This window comes from Chelonoidis abingdonii, chromosome 19 (assembly GCF_003597395.2).
Source record: "Chelonoidis abingdonii isolate Lonesome George chromosome 19, CheloAbing_2.0, whole genome shotgun sequence".
Taxonomy (NCBI): Eukaryota; Metazoa; Chordata; order Testudines; family Testudinidae; genus Chelonoidis; species Chelonoidis abingdonii.
The window spans coordinates 42,554,890-42,569,924 of record NC_133787.1 but is presented as its reverse complement, the minus strand read 5'-3'; the positions used below and the strand labels follow the sequence as shown (position 1 = coordinate 42,569,924).

General features: G+C 45.4%; 1 protein-coding gene across 1 annotated transcript in view; it reads right to left on the bottom strand.

Annotated features, from left to right (window-relative positions):
* Positions 1-13,627, bottom strand: part of LOC116838685 (uncharacterized) — a 383,139-nt gene extending 369,512 nt beyond the window's left edge. The window contains exons 1-2 of the mRNA XM_075073854.1: positions 13,465-13,627; positions 10,703-10,848 (exon numbers count right to left, since the gene is read on the bottom strand). Coding sequence (XP_074929955.1) covers positions 10,703-10,848; positions 13,465-13,627 — 309 coding nt within the window. The remainder of the gene's footprint in view (positions 1-10,702; positions 10,849-13,464) is intronic.
* Between the last annotated feature and the right edge of the window lie 1,408 nt (positions 13,628-15,035).

Genomic DNA, 15,035 nt, shown 5'->3' with positions numbered 1-15,035 from the left:
CTTTGATGAGGTAACAAGCCTTGTGGATGGGGGCAAGTAGTAGACGTGGTAGATCTTGACTTTAGTACAGCTTTTGATACTGTCTCACATGACCAGCTCATAAACAAAGTGGGGAAATGCAACCTAAATGGAGCTACTATAAGGTGGGTGCAAAACTGGTTGGAAATCTGTTCCCAGGGAGTAGTTATCAGTGGTTCAGTCTACAGCAAGGGCATAACGAGTGGGGTCCTGCAGGGATCGGTTCTGGGTCTGGTTCTGTTCAATATCTTCATCAATTATTTAGATAATGGCATAGAGAGTACACTTTAAAAGTTTGCAGATGATACCAAACTGTGAGGGGTTGCATCATGGAATATGGATTATAAAAATTCTATAGTATGAGACAATATATTCATGTGATGTTTAAGAAAAGTTTTATAAATGAGTTTCAATAGTTCATGGATTAGGGACCCAATATTTTGGGGATCCAGGGGCTTCTGTATAGATTATTTAGGTTAATCTTTCTATCTACCCAATGAGACTCAGTGGTCAGTCTAGAAGATACCATCAGAGATGCTTAGTTTTGCAGTTCTCAAACTGTGGATTTGTGTCTCCAGAGATAACATGCTCGTTAACAGCAAAAATGTTTTAAAATAAATTAAATAAATAAGAGAGAGAGAGGTGAGAAATAACAGACCTCAACCCTACTGTCCCTCTGCAAATTTATGTACACAGAGTCAATCCCTTACCTCTCTCTAAAAGTGCAAAGTTTCAAATAGTTCAATGAATAGAAGATTGTTGGGGACAGAATAGATCTGGACAAGGAGAAGTCTGGAGATAAATATGAGAAGGAAAGAACAGACAGTAGAAACCAAAGTGAAACTGTTTGAGCAGTATATTCCAGAAGTCTTTCTGAGTATAGCCTTCATTGATTTGAGATCTACCATACCATTCTCTCACTAGAAGGGAAAACCTATAATGGCAGCAGGCTGTAAAAGAGACCCAGTTTGGGGATATTTTAATGAAGTTCCTCTACCTGTGGGTAGTACAGGAATGTATACAAAATGCAAGAGGCGCAACAAAGAAATGCAAGGCCTGGTTACCCAAACGAAACAACATAATGAGAAGAGTCCCTTCTCAGGAGGAATCTGCACTGAAGATGAAAGAAATGTGTCTGAACATGCAGGATCTTCAGGTTGGTAAACTTTTTTATTTCATACTTCTTTCTTAAGGACTGCCTGTCTTCCTTCTGGAATATTCTTGAATTCTCATGTTTCAACAAAAAAAATATAGTTGTTACTCTATGGTACTAACATTTTAGATGCAGTTGTGATGAAAAATAAATAGCTGAAATAGGCAGATCTTCCTTTTACAATTTCATCTTTAAAGTAGTACTGAGCGTCAGTGAATGCAATCAGTAATAATAAATGAGCAGTATGGTAACAATAATTAAATAAACCGCATTGACTTATTTTGTTTAGGAGAATCCATCGTTATACAGGATTCTGAAGACTATCCACCTTCGAGATTGTCATCATTTTCTATAGTTTCAGAGTTATCAGCCAATGATAGTGTTTCACAGTCACATCATGTATGTCAGTGGTTCTCAAACTTGGGCTGCGGTTTGTTCATAGAAAGCCTCTGGCAGGCTGGGCCAGTTTGCTTACCTGCCGCATCCACAGTTCACCGCTCCAGTCCAATGGGGGCTGCAGGAAGGGCAGCCAGCATGTCCCTCAGCCCGCACCGCTTTCTGCAGACCCCAATGGCCTGAAGCAGCGAATCGCAGCCAGTGGGAGCTGCAATCAGCCAAACCTGCAGACACGGCAAGTAAACAAACCAGCCCGGCCTGCCAGGGGCTTTCCCTTAAAAAGTGACGGCACAAGTTTGAGAACCACTGATGTGTGTCACATAGCCACAGCATATCACCTGTAGCAAAAAGAAAAAAAAAAAATCTCCATCATCCAGAAACAACCATAGATAAGTTTGTGATAAGAACCAGCAGATTACAGAAAGTGGTAATTGATGAAAAAATTGCCCGGTTTATTTATGCAACAAAAACTCTCTTTTCCGTATGATTGAGAACCCTCACTTCATTAACATGGTTCAGTCATTAAGACCAGGATATGGTCCAAGCAACAGAGCAGATGTCGCAGGCAAATTGCTGGATAAAGTGTATGAAAGAGAAATTGAGCAGTGTGCAAACGTCTAGAGGGTAAAATTGTTAACCTGAGTCTTGATGGGTGGAGCAGTGTCCACAATGATCCTGTTGTATGTGCTTGTATGACAACAGAAAGGACTGCCTTCCTTACAGAAACAATTGATACATCAGGAAATGTACATGCAGCAGAATACTTACAAGTAGCAACAGTAAAATCTGTAACAAACTGTGGGAAAAAAAATGCAAAATGTCTAGTACGCAGCTTGGTCACAGACAATGCTGCAAATGTATCCAAGATGAGAAGAGAGTGAAGAGAGTCCCAAGCTGATGACATACGGTTGCAACGCCCATTTGATGCACCTCCTAGTCAAAGACTTGTATTCCAGAAACAAAGGCTAATGTTAAAATTGTAAAATACTTCCGAAAAAACCACTTTGCAGCAGCTGCTCTGAAAAAAGTGGGAGGAACCAAGCTAACTCTCCCACAAGACATGCAGTGGAACTCAGTAGTGGACTGTTTTGAGCTCTATATCAAGAACTGGCCTAACCTGATGACAGTTTGTGAACAAATCATGAAAAAAATAGATGGTACTGTCACAGCTAAAGTTCTCAACATTGGGCTTAAGAGAAATGTTGAACACATGCTGAGTACTCTGCAGCCTATTTCTGTAGCCTTGAACAAAATGCAGGGAAATAGCTGTTTTATTGCTGACACTGTGGAAAATTTGGAAGGAACTGAGTGAGATCTTAAAAAGAGAAATACACAATGACAGGGTTAAATTACAAGCATTGAAAAAACAAATGGAACAAGTACTATCTCCAGGTCATTTTCTTGCAAATATTCTCAATACTCAGTATCAGGGTCAAACTTTAACTGCTGAAGAAGAGGAGTTGGCTATGACATGGACATCCAGCAATCATCCCTCCATAATGCCAACTATAATAAACTTTAGTGCTAAGTCTGAACCATTGAAGAAATATATGTTTACTGATGATGTTTTAAAGAAAGGCACACCACTGAACTGGTGTGCGTCATTTAAGCACTTGGATTCAGAGACAGTTGAAGTGATAATCTCACTTTTAACAGCAGTAGCTTCTTCTGCCGGTGTAAAAAGAATATTTTCTTCCTTTGAACTAATTCATTCCAAATTGAGAAATCATTTGGGACCTGAAAAAGCAGGAAAGCTTGTTTTTCTTTTCTAGATTATGAATAAACAAGAAAATGAAGGTGAAGATGATGGAGTTAGCTGCAGAAGCCAATATTTTAAGTATCTCGTGTTGACCTGGCTGACATAGTCGATTTAATTTGTTGTTTTCTTTTTTAATTAAACTATTTTAGTTAACAATTTTAACAAAAACAAACCTGATTTTAAAAAAACTTGATTGTTCAACTAAATTAAAAAATTCATATGCTTGTTTTGTTAAAATATATGTTTGCTGTTGAAGAAAAAAAATCCAGAATACATAATGTTGTTGTTTTAGTTAAATAAAACAATTTAAATGTCTGTCTGGTGATGTTCTTCTCCTAATACAGCATGGCAAGAAAATCCTCCAAATATTAATGATTAGCCTGTTGAACTGGAGATAGTTCACCTCCCAGTGACTTCATAAATATTGGCTTCAATTACCTTTGGTAAATGAAATAACCAATCATTCATTTTCTGTTATAGCTGTAAAACTAATCTGAAAAGTTTTCAAAATAAATCACTTTAAAAATGTATAGTGTGTACCATCTAAAAGTGAAACCTACATCTATCTCTGAGTTGTAGAGAATATGTACTAAGGTTATAACAACCAACAAGAACGCACTTTTATGTAGAAAATACATGATTCAATCAAGTCTTCCTTACTAGTGATTTAAATCAATTTGATTTAAAACAACTCCACCCAGGCCAGGGCCCAGGCTCCAGCTGGAACCCAAACATCACTGCAATTTTTAGCCCTGCAGCCTGAGCCAAAAAGTCAACTGACCCAGGCTCTGAGACTCAGTGTCATGGGTTTTTTATTGCAGTGTAGACATACCATATGTGTGCTATACTCTTGCCTACCTGAATCACTTCCTACAGTCCCCTCTTTCCCCAGCAGTTATAGTAAAACATTAAATAACTGAAACTGAAAATAGTCTCAGATCTTCTGAGTGTCACAAGTGTCTTCTCTGTGGGCTTGGCACAGAGGCTACAGCAAGGCATCAGGCAGCAGTGCTCCGTCCTGCACTGCTCCTTCCCAGGAGCTCAGAGGGTAGGTCTGCTCTCCTACTGAATGGACCTGTTCTCCTTTTTGAGCTCCTCCTCCAAACCCTGCATGATTTGCAGGTCTGCAGGGTGGGGCTACCCAGGTTAAGAGCAGCTGCTTAACCCTTTCCTTACTGGTGCAGGGTTTGCATATCTCATCACACATGAATATATAGAAAACAGAATCTGTCTAACTTCAGATCATTTGATGAGATTACAAGTTTGGCTGATAATGTTTATGGTATTGAAGTAATATACTTAGATTTCTTTAATACATTTGATTTGGTACTGCATGACACTTTGATTAAGAAACTAGAATGATACAAAGTCAACATGGCGCACATTAAGTGGATTAAAAACTGACTAAATGACAGGTCTCAAAACGTAACAGTAAATGAAGAATAATCCTTGGGTGGGTTTGTTTCTAGTGAGGTCCCAGGGATTGGTTCTTGGCCTTATACTATTTAACTTTTTATGATTGACGACTTCAAAAAACACAAGAATCATAATTAATAAAGTTTACAGATGACACAAAGATTGGGGGGAGTAGTAAACAACAAGTATAAGTCACGAGCACAGAGCAATCTGGATCAATTGGTAAACTGGACCCAAGCAAACAATGTGTGTTTTAAATACTGCCAAGTGTACGGTCCTACATCTAAGAAAAAAGAAGGCAGGTCGCACTTACAGGATGAGAGACTCTACCCTGTGAAGCAGTGACTCTTCACAGGGAATTATGGTGGAAAATGAACCGAACATGAGCTCTGGGTGCAACACTGCGGCCAAATGTTAAGGATGTTAAACAAAAGGTATTGAAGTTAGACACTTTTGAATCAGCAGGTCCAGATAACTTGCATCCACAAGTTTTCATAGAGATGGCTGAGGAGCGTGGGGACCATTAATGTTGATTTTCAATAACTTCAAGAGCTGGGGAAGTTCCAGAAGACTGGAAGAAAGCTAATTTTATCCCAATTTTTAAAAAGGGTAAACAGGATGATCTAGATAATTATAGGTGTGCGAGCCTACATCAATTTCAGGCAAGATAATGGAGCAATCTGGGACTCGAATAATAAAGAACTAAAGGAGGGTAATATAATTAATTCAAATCAATATGGGTTTATGGAAAAGACAGAACCTGTCAAACAACTTGATTTTTTTTTTTAAATGAGATGACAAGTTTGGTTGATAAAGGTAATAGTGTTGGCATAATATACTTTGACTAAGTACCACACATTTAGATTAAAAAACTAGAATATGAAATTAACATGACACTCAGTAAATGGATTAAAAACTGGGTAAGTGATACCTGTCAAAATGTAACTGTAAATGGAGAATGGTCATCAAGCAGGTGGGTTTCCAGTGGGGTTCTGCAGAAATCGGTTCTTGTGCCAATCTCCAGTATACTGGAGACATTGTACCCCACTTGTAGGTGTAAAATGCATGACTTCAAAGCACAAATGGGCGCTCAAACAGCACTGGAAAAATCAATACCAAACAAAAAAACAAATGGCTTTCAAATGATTCTTCATTCTTTAAAACAAGAAGTTCTTATTTTTAGACCACATACAATAGTTTAAGGTGCTTTTTCTTTAGTCCCCTGGATGGTAGTTAAGTAACTATACATGCCTAGCCTGGTTCCTTTCTGATGGTAAATAGGAGATTTTGCATTTAAGTTACAATATGGAATACTTCAGAGCAACTTCATGCCAAAATGGCACATTTCTGAAGGATGCAAAGGTATTCAATAAAAAGCTTTTAAAGGCATATTTTTAAACTTGCAGCAGGAAAGCTTTTCTGTGTCAAGACACTAATTCTTTTAACAGCATTGATCAAAATGTCATTCTTTTATGAGTGTACAATACCTTTTAATGGCATACAACAAGCCATTAGGGTTATACACCTCCAGACAGCTTACTGGAAAAATGGGAACACTAGCCAAGATACAGTCACCAGTTTTTCTACTTCTAATAAGGTTCAGTTTTTTCGTCCACCTCTATTTCATCCTAAACCCGTAAGTGAAATTATCCAAGAATTAAACCAAACTTCTTATCACTTCACCAGGCACAATTATTTTCACTTCACCAGGCACAATTATTTTCACAGGGACCCACACCTGCACCCAATATTCCCAAGAAATGCCTCTTTCTAAATACTGTAAAATATTCTGGCTTTTCAAATGGGACTCTGCCATCAAAGATGTAACCACCTGTGCTCCGCTTTCCCCACAAATAATCAGACTTCTCTCTTAATTAGCATTGGCTGAGGACTAGAAGTTGGATGAATTGTACAGTTCTGTTCTATATTTTTAGTTTCCTGAAATAAAAAATACTTTCTAACAATCCAATTCTATCCCAGGTCTCAATCATTCTACAGATAATGTGAATCTCTTCAAGTGCACCAACTCTTCAGAGATTCTAAGCAATATTGGTGATTGCATTTACTCTGCTTGAATGAAAAGCAAGCATGAACTCCTGAAAAGTGTTCAGCACCACTTCAAATCCTTGCTTCAGTTAAAAATACCAATAGGAAAGGCAAAGGATTTTGTCATCCCATCTTTGAGAGATTTCATGGTAAGGGTAGTGGACTATTTATGGGGTTTAGTAAAAGATGATGGCTGAGGAATGGGTGCAGTACAAGAACTTTACACATTTCATTCTCTGATATTATCCACAACTATTTCAGATCTTCCCTTCAGCTAATCCTTATGTGCACAAATTGGCTAGACCATGCCTAAATCAGAGTTATTAAAACCAAGAGGAAAAACAATTCCTTGTTAAAAAGTAATAATATCAACGAAGGAAAAGCTAACAAAATGCAAACGTAAAATAAGATTCTGATTAGAAACAAAAAGAAGGGAGACATCAAAGGTTGTAAAATTATAAGCTAAAGCACATTCAATCATGACTATGGGATTGTTTACTCAGCAAATTAGTTCAGTGAAAGCCAGAATACGAATCTATCACACGCCATGCACTAACTCACCACATGAGCCCTGCTACCACACACTAGAAGTTCCACAGCATCCTTTGACATGCAAATACACTCGAACTTTTAGGGGGTTATAGCAGGGTCCATCCAGTAAGTTAGTACAGAGTTACCCAGTCACCCCCCAAATAGCATGACCTGCCCAGTCAGAGCAACTAATAATGCAGACCAAAACCAAGTCAAGATTAGAAGAGCAGTGACCTAAACCAGCTATAGCTAAGAAACATATCTAAAGTAGCTGATACTGTGCATAACAATATAATTGCTGTTCAGGTAACACACATCTCCTGTGCTTGTAAGTGCCACGCAAACCCTTAATCACACAAGGCATCCTTAGTCACACAAATAGGCTAACCAAACTCAATGAGATTACTCACATGGACAAACATTGGCAGTATCAGGGCCCTAATGGCTTAGTGATATCAGCTGATGATGGCAGCAGAGCAGGTGCAGGGGAATACCAGTCATATGGTTAACACATGACTGAGCCTTGATCACCTTACCTGCATTTGCACACCTTTGAGATGTGTTTTCTTGACTTTGCTAACAATGTGTCAGTTTAAACAATGTATATATTTATTTTGTTCTGTGCATCTGTTATTTTTTAAGCAGGATTATTTCTAACAGTAAAGTGAGGAAAAATATTTTGTGGAACATACTGTAAGGTAAAACTAACTTTTCTCTCCAGTAAGCAATATGAACTACCTGTTTAATATGGATTGTTTTTCTGACTACTATTTACCAGAGAGTTCACAGTTGAAGTCAAATGAATGAATACATATTCAAGTACGTGTTCTAATTTCCAGAAACATATGATTTACTAGATTACAGCTTTGTGTCAACCCAGCTGCTGAGCTGTGCAGTAAATTGCAGCTCATTTTAAAAACTGACCTATATCATGTGCAATAAACAATGCAGCAAAATGTAATAACTACTGTTCAAATTATCCCAGTACAAAGTATCAAATCACAAAGCTGGGGTGCTCAAACTTTGAAAATTTAACTGTCTTGCAGACTCTTCAAAAACTGACAAAGATTTAGTCAGGAGCTAACTTTTTAACCTGCATATGAGGAGTTGTAATGGAATGATGGACTCCGCTTTGAACTCAAGGAATAAACAGCATAACTACCCAGTGACCCACTCCAGTGCTGAAGACCTATTCCTTGTTATGTATTTTAATTTCAGTATACACAAACACACACACACACACAATGTCAGTGTGATATGGAATAAAGGTGTGGCTACCCCAAACTCATGCCTAGCAACAATACCCACAATATTAGAGGAGGTGGGAGATCAAAAGAAGGCTTTTAATAAACCCTAGATTGCACTGGTCACAATCAGTACCTTCATACTCCTGAGGAACTTCTGCACCAAAACATTTACAATTCTATGCGCAATATTATAAAATTCTGCAAATTTTGTCAATAAGTTAATGTGGAGGCTCCAGCATGGCAGTGGGACACACAGATGACTGGCTGCATGGAGGTGGGAGATCACTCTGCAGGGCTCCCCCCACCTCAGAACAAGGACTCAGTGGCGAGGCTGCACCCAACCCTGACGCAGCACAAGGGCTGGGGCTGCCCCAGAGGTCCGCATCCCAGGGAGAGGGTTGCAGGATGATCTCCCAACTCTGTGCATCCAGTCACCTGTAACCCCTGCTGGAGCCTCCACATTTATTTATTGACAAATAACATTTGCAGAATTTTGTAGAATTTTAAAATACTGTGCACACAATTTTTATTTCTTTGGCACAGAATTTTTAATTTTTTGGTGCAGAATTCTCTCAGGAGTAGCAGGAACCAACTCAGCAGGATTAGCAGTCTCGTGCCAGGGAGGCAGGCTCAGCCCAGCAGGATCCAAGTGTAGAGGGGCTTAGTGTGGTGGGGGAGAGCCAGGTGTGGGGGTTAGAGGGTTCTGGGTGTGGGTAGTTCGAGGGGGGGGGAGATCCAGATGCACAGGGGCTTGTTGGGGGGTTCTGGGTACAGGGGCAATGGGACTCTTCAGGCGGGTCCAGGTGAAGGTGTAGAGAAAGGTTTGCAGAATCAGGTGATGGTAAAACTCATTTTAAAAATACACTGGCAGTTACTCAATTGAACTACTGCATAGAATAAATGGTAACCATCAAATATGCCTCTGTAAGGGATCAGCCTGGCCTTGCCTGATTAGCAGTTATCCCATTTAATTATTGCATAAATTAAATAGCATCTGCTAATGTCCCTTTTTAAAATAAAAGGAGTTTTGGACTAGGATCCAAATTCAATCCCTAGTGTAAAGAAAAGAAATCCTGAAGCAGAGCAGCAATTGCTACAATTTCTATTTGGATTCTCTCAGAAAGATAGGCTTGAGTCACTCAAGAGCAGCTCCACGAATGTGTCAGGAAAATCCCTTGAACAATGACACTTTATCTTCTTCCTTTGGTAGGAAAAGATCAGCCAATAACACAATCATATCCATCTCTATAACCAGACTGACAAAGGTCAAGGCAGACTGAGGAACCAAGAAATTGTCAGAGGTGCTCACTCACAATTTTCTCCAATAATAGATGGAACACCACTTGAGAGTTAACCAACTCTTGAGACTAACAATCTGGCTGTCTTGGGAATGGGCCTCACAACAGCTTAAAAAACACAAGGACCACAACCCCTTCATCCCCCCAAATAGGGAAACCTCAACCAACAATTGACCCAATACTTCCCCACTGGTTTTCACCAGCCAGGAAGGACATCAGAAGGCAGAGTGTCAGCACAACATTTGGGGCTAGCAGAGAGTGTGATGACAACAGGAGATGCAGTTGGGGAGAAAACACAGAGACTGAAGAAGAATCACCTTATTGTATCTTTCACCCCAACTCCTCATTCTCCCCGTAAGCAGCAATACTTACATTAATATACTCAGCAAGACGACAACACTAACATACTCTGCTTACATACAAGAGTCATTAGGATTTGGTTTCAAGTCCTAGAGAAATTATGACAATTTGAACTGTTGTTCCCTCATACCTAGGGTGACCAGATGTCCCGGTTTTTCGGACTTTTTCTTATATAGGCCCCTGTTACTCCACACCCCATCCCATTTTTTCCTGGCTATCTGGTCACCCTACTCATATCCATCCCATTAAAAATCTCTGGCAATTGCAACACGTGACACAAGTCAATGCAGTGAGGTGTCTTGTTGCTGAGCTTCACCAGCAAAGCATCTGGTGCTTCCACACCTCCCAAAAATGATGAAGTGATTCCTCTATTAGCTTCTCTCCTTCTATAATTGGGAGAGACATAGTTAGGATGAGCCCCAAGTGCCCTGAAGGTTGCTCGACAGGACAAGCAGGTGCTCCATTGCGAAAGGCTCACTCTGAGAACCTCCTCCTGTGTATCATCCATGATTTTGAGTTGACGCAGGCGCTCTTGATACAACATATGAAACTCTCCAAAGAGCTGCTTCATCTCAAAAGAGCAACAGGGATCATGGGCATCTGCTTCCCTTTCATCATCAACTCCTGCAGGAAAGGGCAAGTAAAGCAGCTATCAAGGTCAGGTTAATATATTTTAGGTCAGTAAGGACCGATGTGATCATCTAATTGTACAGCCTGTGTAACACAGGGCATAGCTTTTGATTGGGTCATTACAGCATCTCTCTTAGAAAATTACCAATCTCAGTTAAATACTTCAAGTAATGCAGAATCTACCACATCACTCGTAGCTTGTATGCTTAGCCTCACAGTTTGGACTCTGGGGGTGTGAGTAGCAGCATGCACTAACAGTGATACTCAGACTAAGGCTCACAAGACACAAGTAGCTCTTTAATGTGTCTCTTGTAGCTCTTTGCAGCACATGATATTAAAACACTATGTGATTCAATTATTAACCAACCAGGATGCTGTTGACATCTCCCTCTGGCTCCTAGGTGGAGGGAAGGCCACAGAGACTCTGCATGCTGCCCCCAGCACCAGCTCAGCAACTCCCATAGACCAGGAACCATGGTCAGTGGGAGCCGAGGGGGCAATACCCACAGGCTCAGGCAATGCGCAGAGCCTTGTGCTCATACCTCTGCCTAGGAGCCAGAGAGATGTCGCTGCTTCCCAGGAGCTGCCTGAGGTAAGCACCGCCTGGAGCCTGCACCCCGCACCCCATCCCACATCCTACCCTCCTGCCTCAGTTCTGAGCCCTGTCATAAACAGATAGCTACGGGTTAATGTTTCTTTTGCCTGTAAAGGGTTAACAAAGGGAACCACACACCTGACCAGAGGACCAATCAGGAAACCGGATTTTTCAAAGCTCAGGGAGGGAATTTTTGGGTGCGTGTCTTTTGTCTGAGTCTGTTCTGTTGCTCTCGGCTATGAGAGTGATTTCTATCTCCAGGCTTTTCTAATCTTCTGTTTCCAAGTTGTAAGTACAAAAGTAGAAAGACAGTAAGCTTCTATTGTTTTTTTTGTATTTAAATGTGTGTAGTTTGCTGGAATGTTTTAAATTGTATCTCTTTTTGAATAAGGCTGTTTATTCATTTTTCTTTTAAGCAATTGACCTTTAAGCACTGACCCTGTATATTGTCAACCTGATACAGAGACATTTTTGATGTCTTTTTTCTTTTTTTTTTATATAAGAGCTTCTCTTTTTAAAACCTGTTTGAGTTTTTCTCTGTTAGCTAGGAACGAAGGGAGGGAAAATCTCTGTGGTGTTAGATTGACTAGGTTTGAATCTGCAAGTAGCCTTTGGGTGAGGGGGAGAGACACTTAATCTCTCTGGTGTGTGTTTCAAGAATGAAGCGGGAAATCTCCTAGTGTACCAGGCGGGAAAATCTGGGGGAGGTAAAGAGGGGCAAGGGGAAGGGGGTTATTACGCTTTAGTTGTGAGACTTCAGGGCATTCTGAGTCCTTGGGGTCCCCCAGGGAAGATTGTTGGGGAGGACCAGAGTGAGACAGTGCACTGTAATTACCTGTCGGGTGGCAAGCGCTATCAGATTCCAAGCTGGTAATTAAGCTTGGAGGGTTTATGCTAGGCACTCCACTTTGGGACGCTAAGGTTCAGAATTGGGATTTTGATTTATATAGCCCCTCCTTGCACTCCAAGCCCCAGGCACCCAGAACCATACCCCCAGTCAGAGCCCTCACCCCCCTTTACTGAGGTTCTGAATATCCACTGTACGCCCTACTAACTCACATATGTAGTTCTGTCTTTGCCTGTTACATACAAATTATGTAGAAGAAATCATTGCTCTAAGGATTGTGGAAAAGCCACCAGGGGTTCTACAATTGCTTCTCCCTACAGTCTCCGGTGATACACACAACTCCATTAGAAGTCTTCCCCCACAGGGCATACTCTGAAACCCTCTGTCACAGGGTGTTACCCTGCACTAACCCTCTGTCACAAGCCCCCACTCCTCCAGACGTTACCTGCACCACTCTGTCACGGCCCTCCCCTCACAGGGCATACCCTTACACACCCATGTCACAGGCCCCCCCCGGGCATTACCTGACACCCCCACTGTCACAGCCCCCAGGGCGATTTACGCTTCCCACCCCAGCTGTCAGTCCCCCGGCTATCCGCTGCACCCTCTGTCACAGCCCCCCCCGGGCATTCTCTGCCACCACCCTCTGTCACAGCCCCCCGTCACAGCCCTCCCCTCACAGGGCATTACCTTCACACCACCTCTGTACGCCCCCCCCGGGCATTTACCCTGACCACACCTCTGTCACAGCCCCCCCCCCCTCGGGCATTACCCTGACACCCCTTGTCAGCCCCCCCCGGCATTTACCTGCCCCTCTTTGTCATCAGCCCCCCCCCCGGCGCTTACCCTTGGACACCACCTCTGTTCCAGAACACCGCCCCCGTCATTACCCTGGACCACCCCTTGTCACAGCCCCCCCTCTGTCACAGCCTCCCTCACAGGGCATACCTACCCACCCCACTGTCACAGCCCCCACGGGCATTACCTGACACCCTCCCACTGTCACGCCCCCCGGGGCATTTACGCCCCACCCCCCCTCTGTCCACCCCCCCCGGGCATCTACCTACCACCACCCACTGTCACAGCCCCCCCCGGCGATTACATCTGCACCCCCTCTGTCACAGACCCCCCCCCCCGGGCTTACCCTGACACCCCCCTCGGGCGTTACCCTGACATACCCTCTCCCCGCGGCACTGAACTCGGCCCACCTGGGGGCCCCGCGCGCCGCGCTCCGACCAGGCCGCTCTGCTGCTCGCGGTCCCCTCTGACGGTTCGAACGCGGCGCAGACCGAGTCCCGCCCGTTTTGGATGACAAAGTTCCCTCTAGCCATTCGCGATTGGCGTCCTGAACCGGACTCGCCCCTCCCGATGTGTCAATCACGGTCAATGGGGCGGGAGCGCGGAGTGGGCCAGACGTGCGACGTTTCCTCGGAGGGGGGAGTCAAGTTCCCGGGTTATACGGTCGGAGGCTGGGGGGAGGGAACCGTCCGCTTGGGGACAGCCGCCCCCGCGCCTTGCTGGTCCCCGCGGGCAGGCCCCCTCTCCCACCCCGCCTGCATGTCCCGGGCGGGCCACCACTCTCCCCCTCCCGGCCAGAGCCCCCCCGCCTTGCTGTCCGGGCGAGCCCCCTTCATCCCCCTCCGCCTGTGCCCCCCGCTTTCTGGTCCCACGGGGCAGAAGCCTCATCCCTCCGGGACAGAGCCCCTCCCCGCTGCTGTTATTCTCCCCCCGGCAGGCCCTCATCCCCCTCCGAACCGGCCCCCCCCGCTGCTGTCCCGGGGCGGCCTCATCCCCCTCGGACCGAGCCCCCCCCGCCTGCTGTGCCCGGCGCGCCTCATTCCCCCCCTCCGCTCGCTGTCCCCCCCCCGCTTCTGTCCCCGGCGGGCCCCTCATCCCCCCTCCGCGACCAGGCCCCCCCGCTGCGTCCCCCGGGCAGAGCCTCATCCCCCTCCGGACCAGAGCCCCCCCCCGGCTGCTGTCCCCGGGGCGAGCCTTCTCCCCCCCTCGCCAGGCCCCCCCGGGCCTGTGTCCCCGGGGGCGGCCCTATTCCCCCCCACGCTGCTGCTCCCGGGCAGAGCCCTCATTCCCCCCTTCCGGACCAGCCCCCCCCCCTCCGCCTGCTGTCCCCCGGGGCTAGAGCCCCTTTATCCCCGCCTCCGGCGCCCAGACCCCCCCTCCGGCCTCCTGTCCCCGGGCAGAGGCCCTCATCCCCCATCCCTACCGGACCGAGCCCACCCCTCGCCTGTGTCCCCGGGCGAAGCCCTCTCCCCCCTTCCGCCTGCTGTCCCCGGGGCAGGGCCCTTCATCCCCCCCTCCGGAGAGCCCCCCCGCCTGGTCCCCGGGCAGAGCCCCTTCCCCCCCTCCGGACCAGAGGCCCCCCCCGCCGCTGTCCCCGGGCAGGCCCCCTCATCACCCCCCTCCGGACCAGGCCCCCCACCGCCTGTGTCCCCCGGGGCAGAGCCCCTCTCCCCCCTGCTGCTGTCAGCCCGGCAGAGCCCTCTCCCCCTCCGACAGAGCCCCCTCTGCCTGCTGTCCCCGGGGCAGAGCCCTCATCCCGCTCCGGCGAGCCCCCCCTCCGCCTTGCTGTCCGGGGCAGAGCCTCTCATCCCCCCCTCCGCCTTAACTGCTGTCCCCGGGGGCGAGCCCTCATTCATCCCCCCCCTCCGACGAGCCCCCCGCTGCTGTCCCGGGCAGGCCCCTTCATTCCCCCCCTCATACCGGCACAGGCCCCCACCCGCC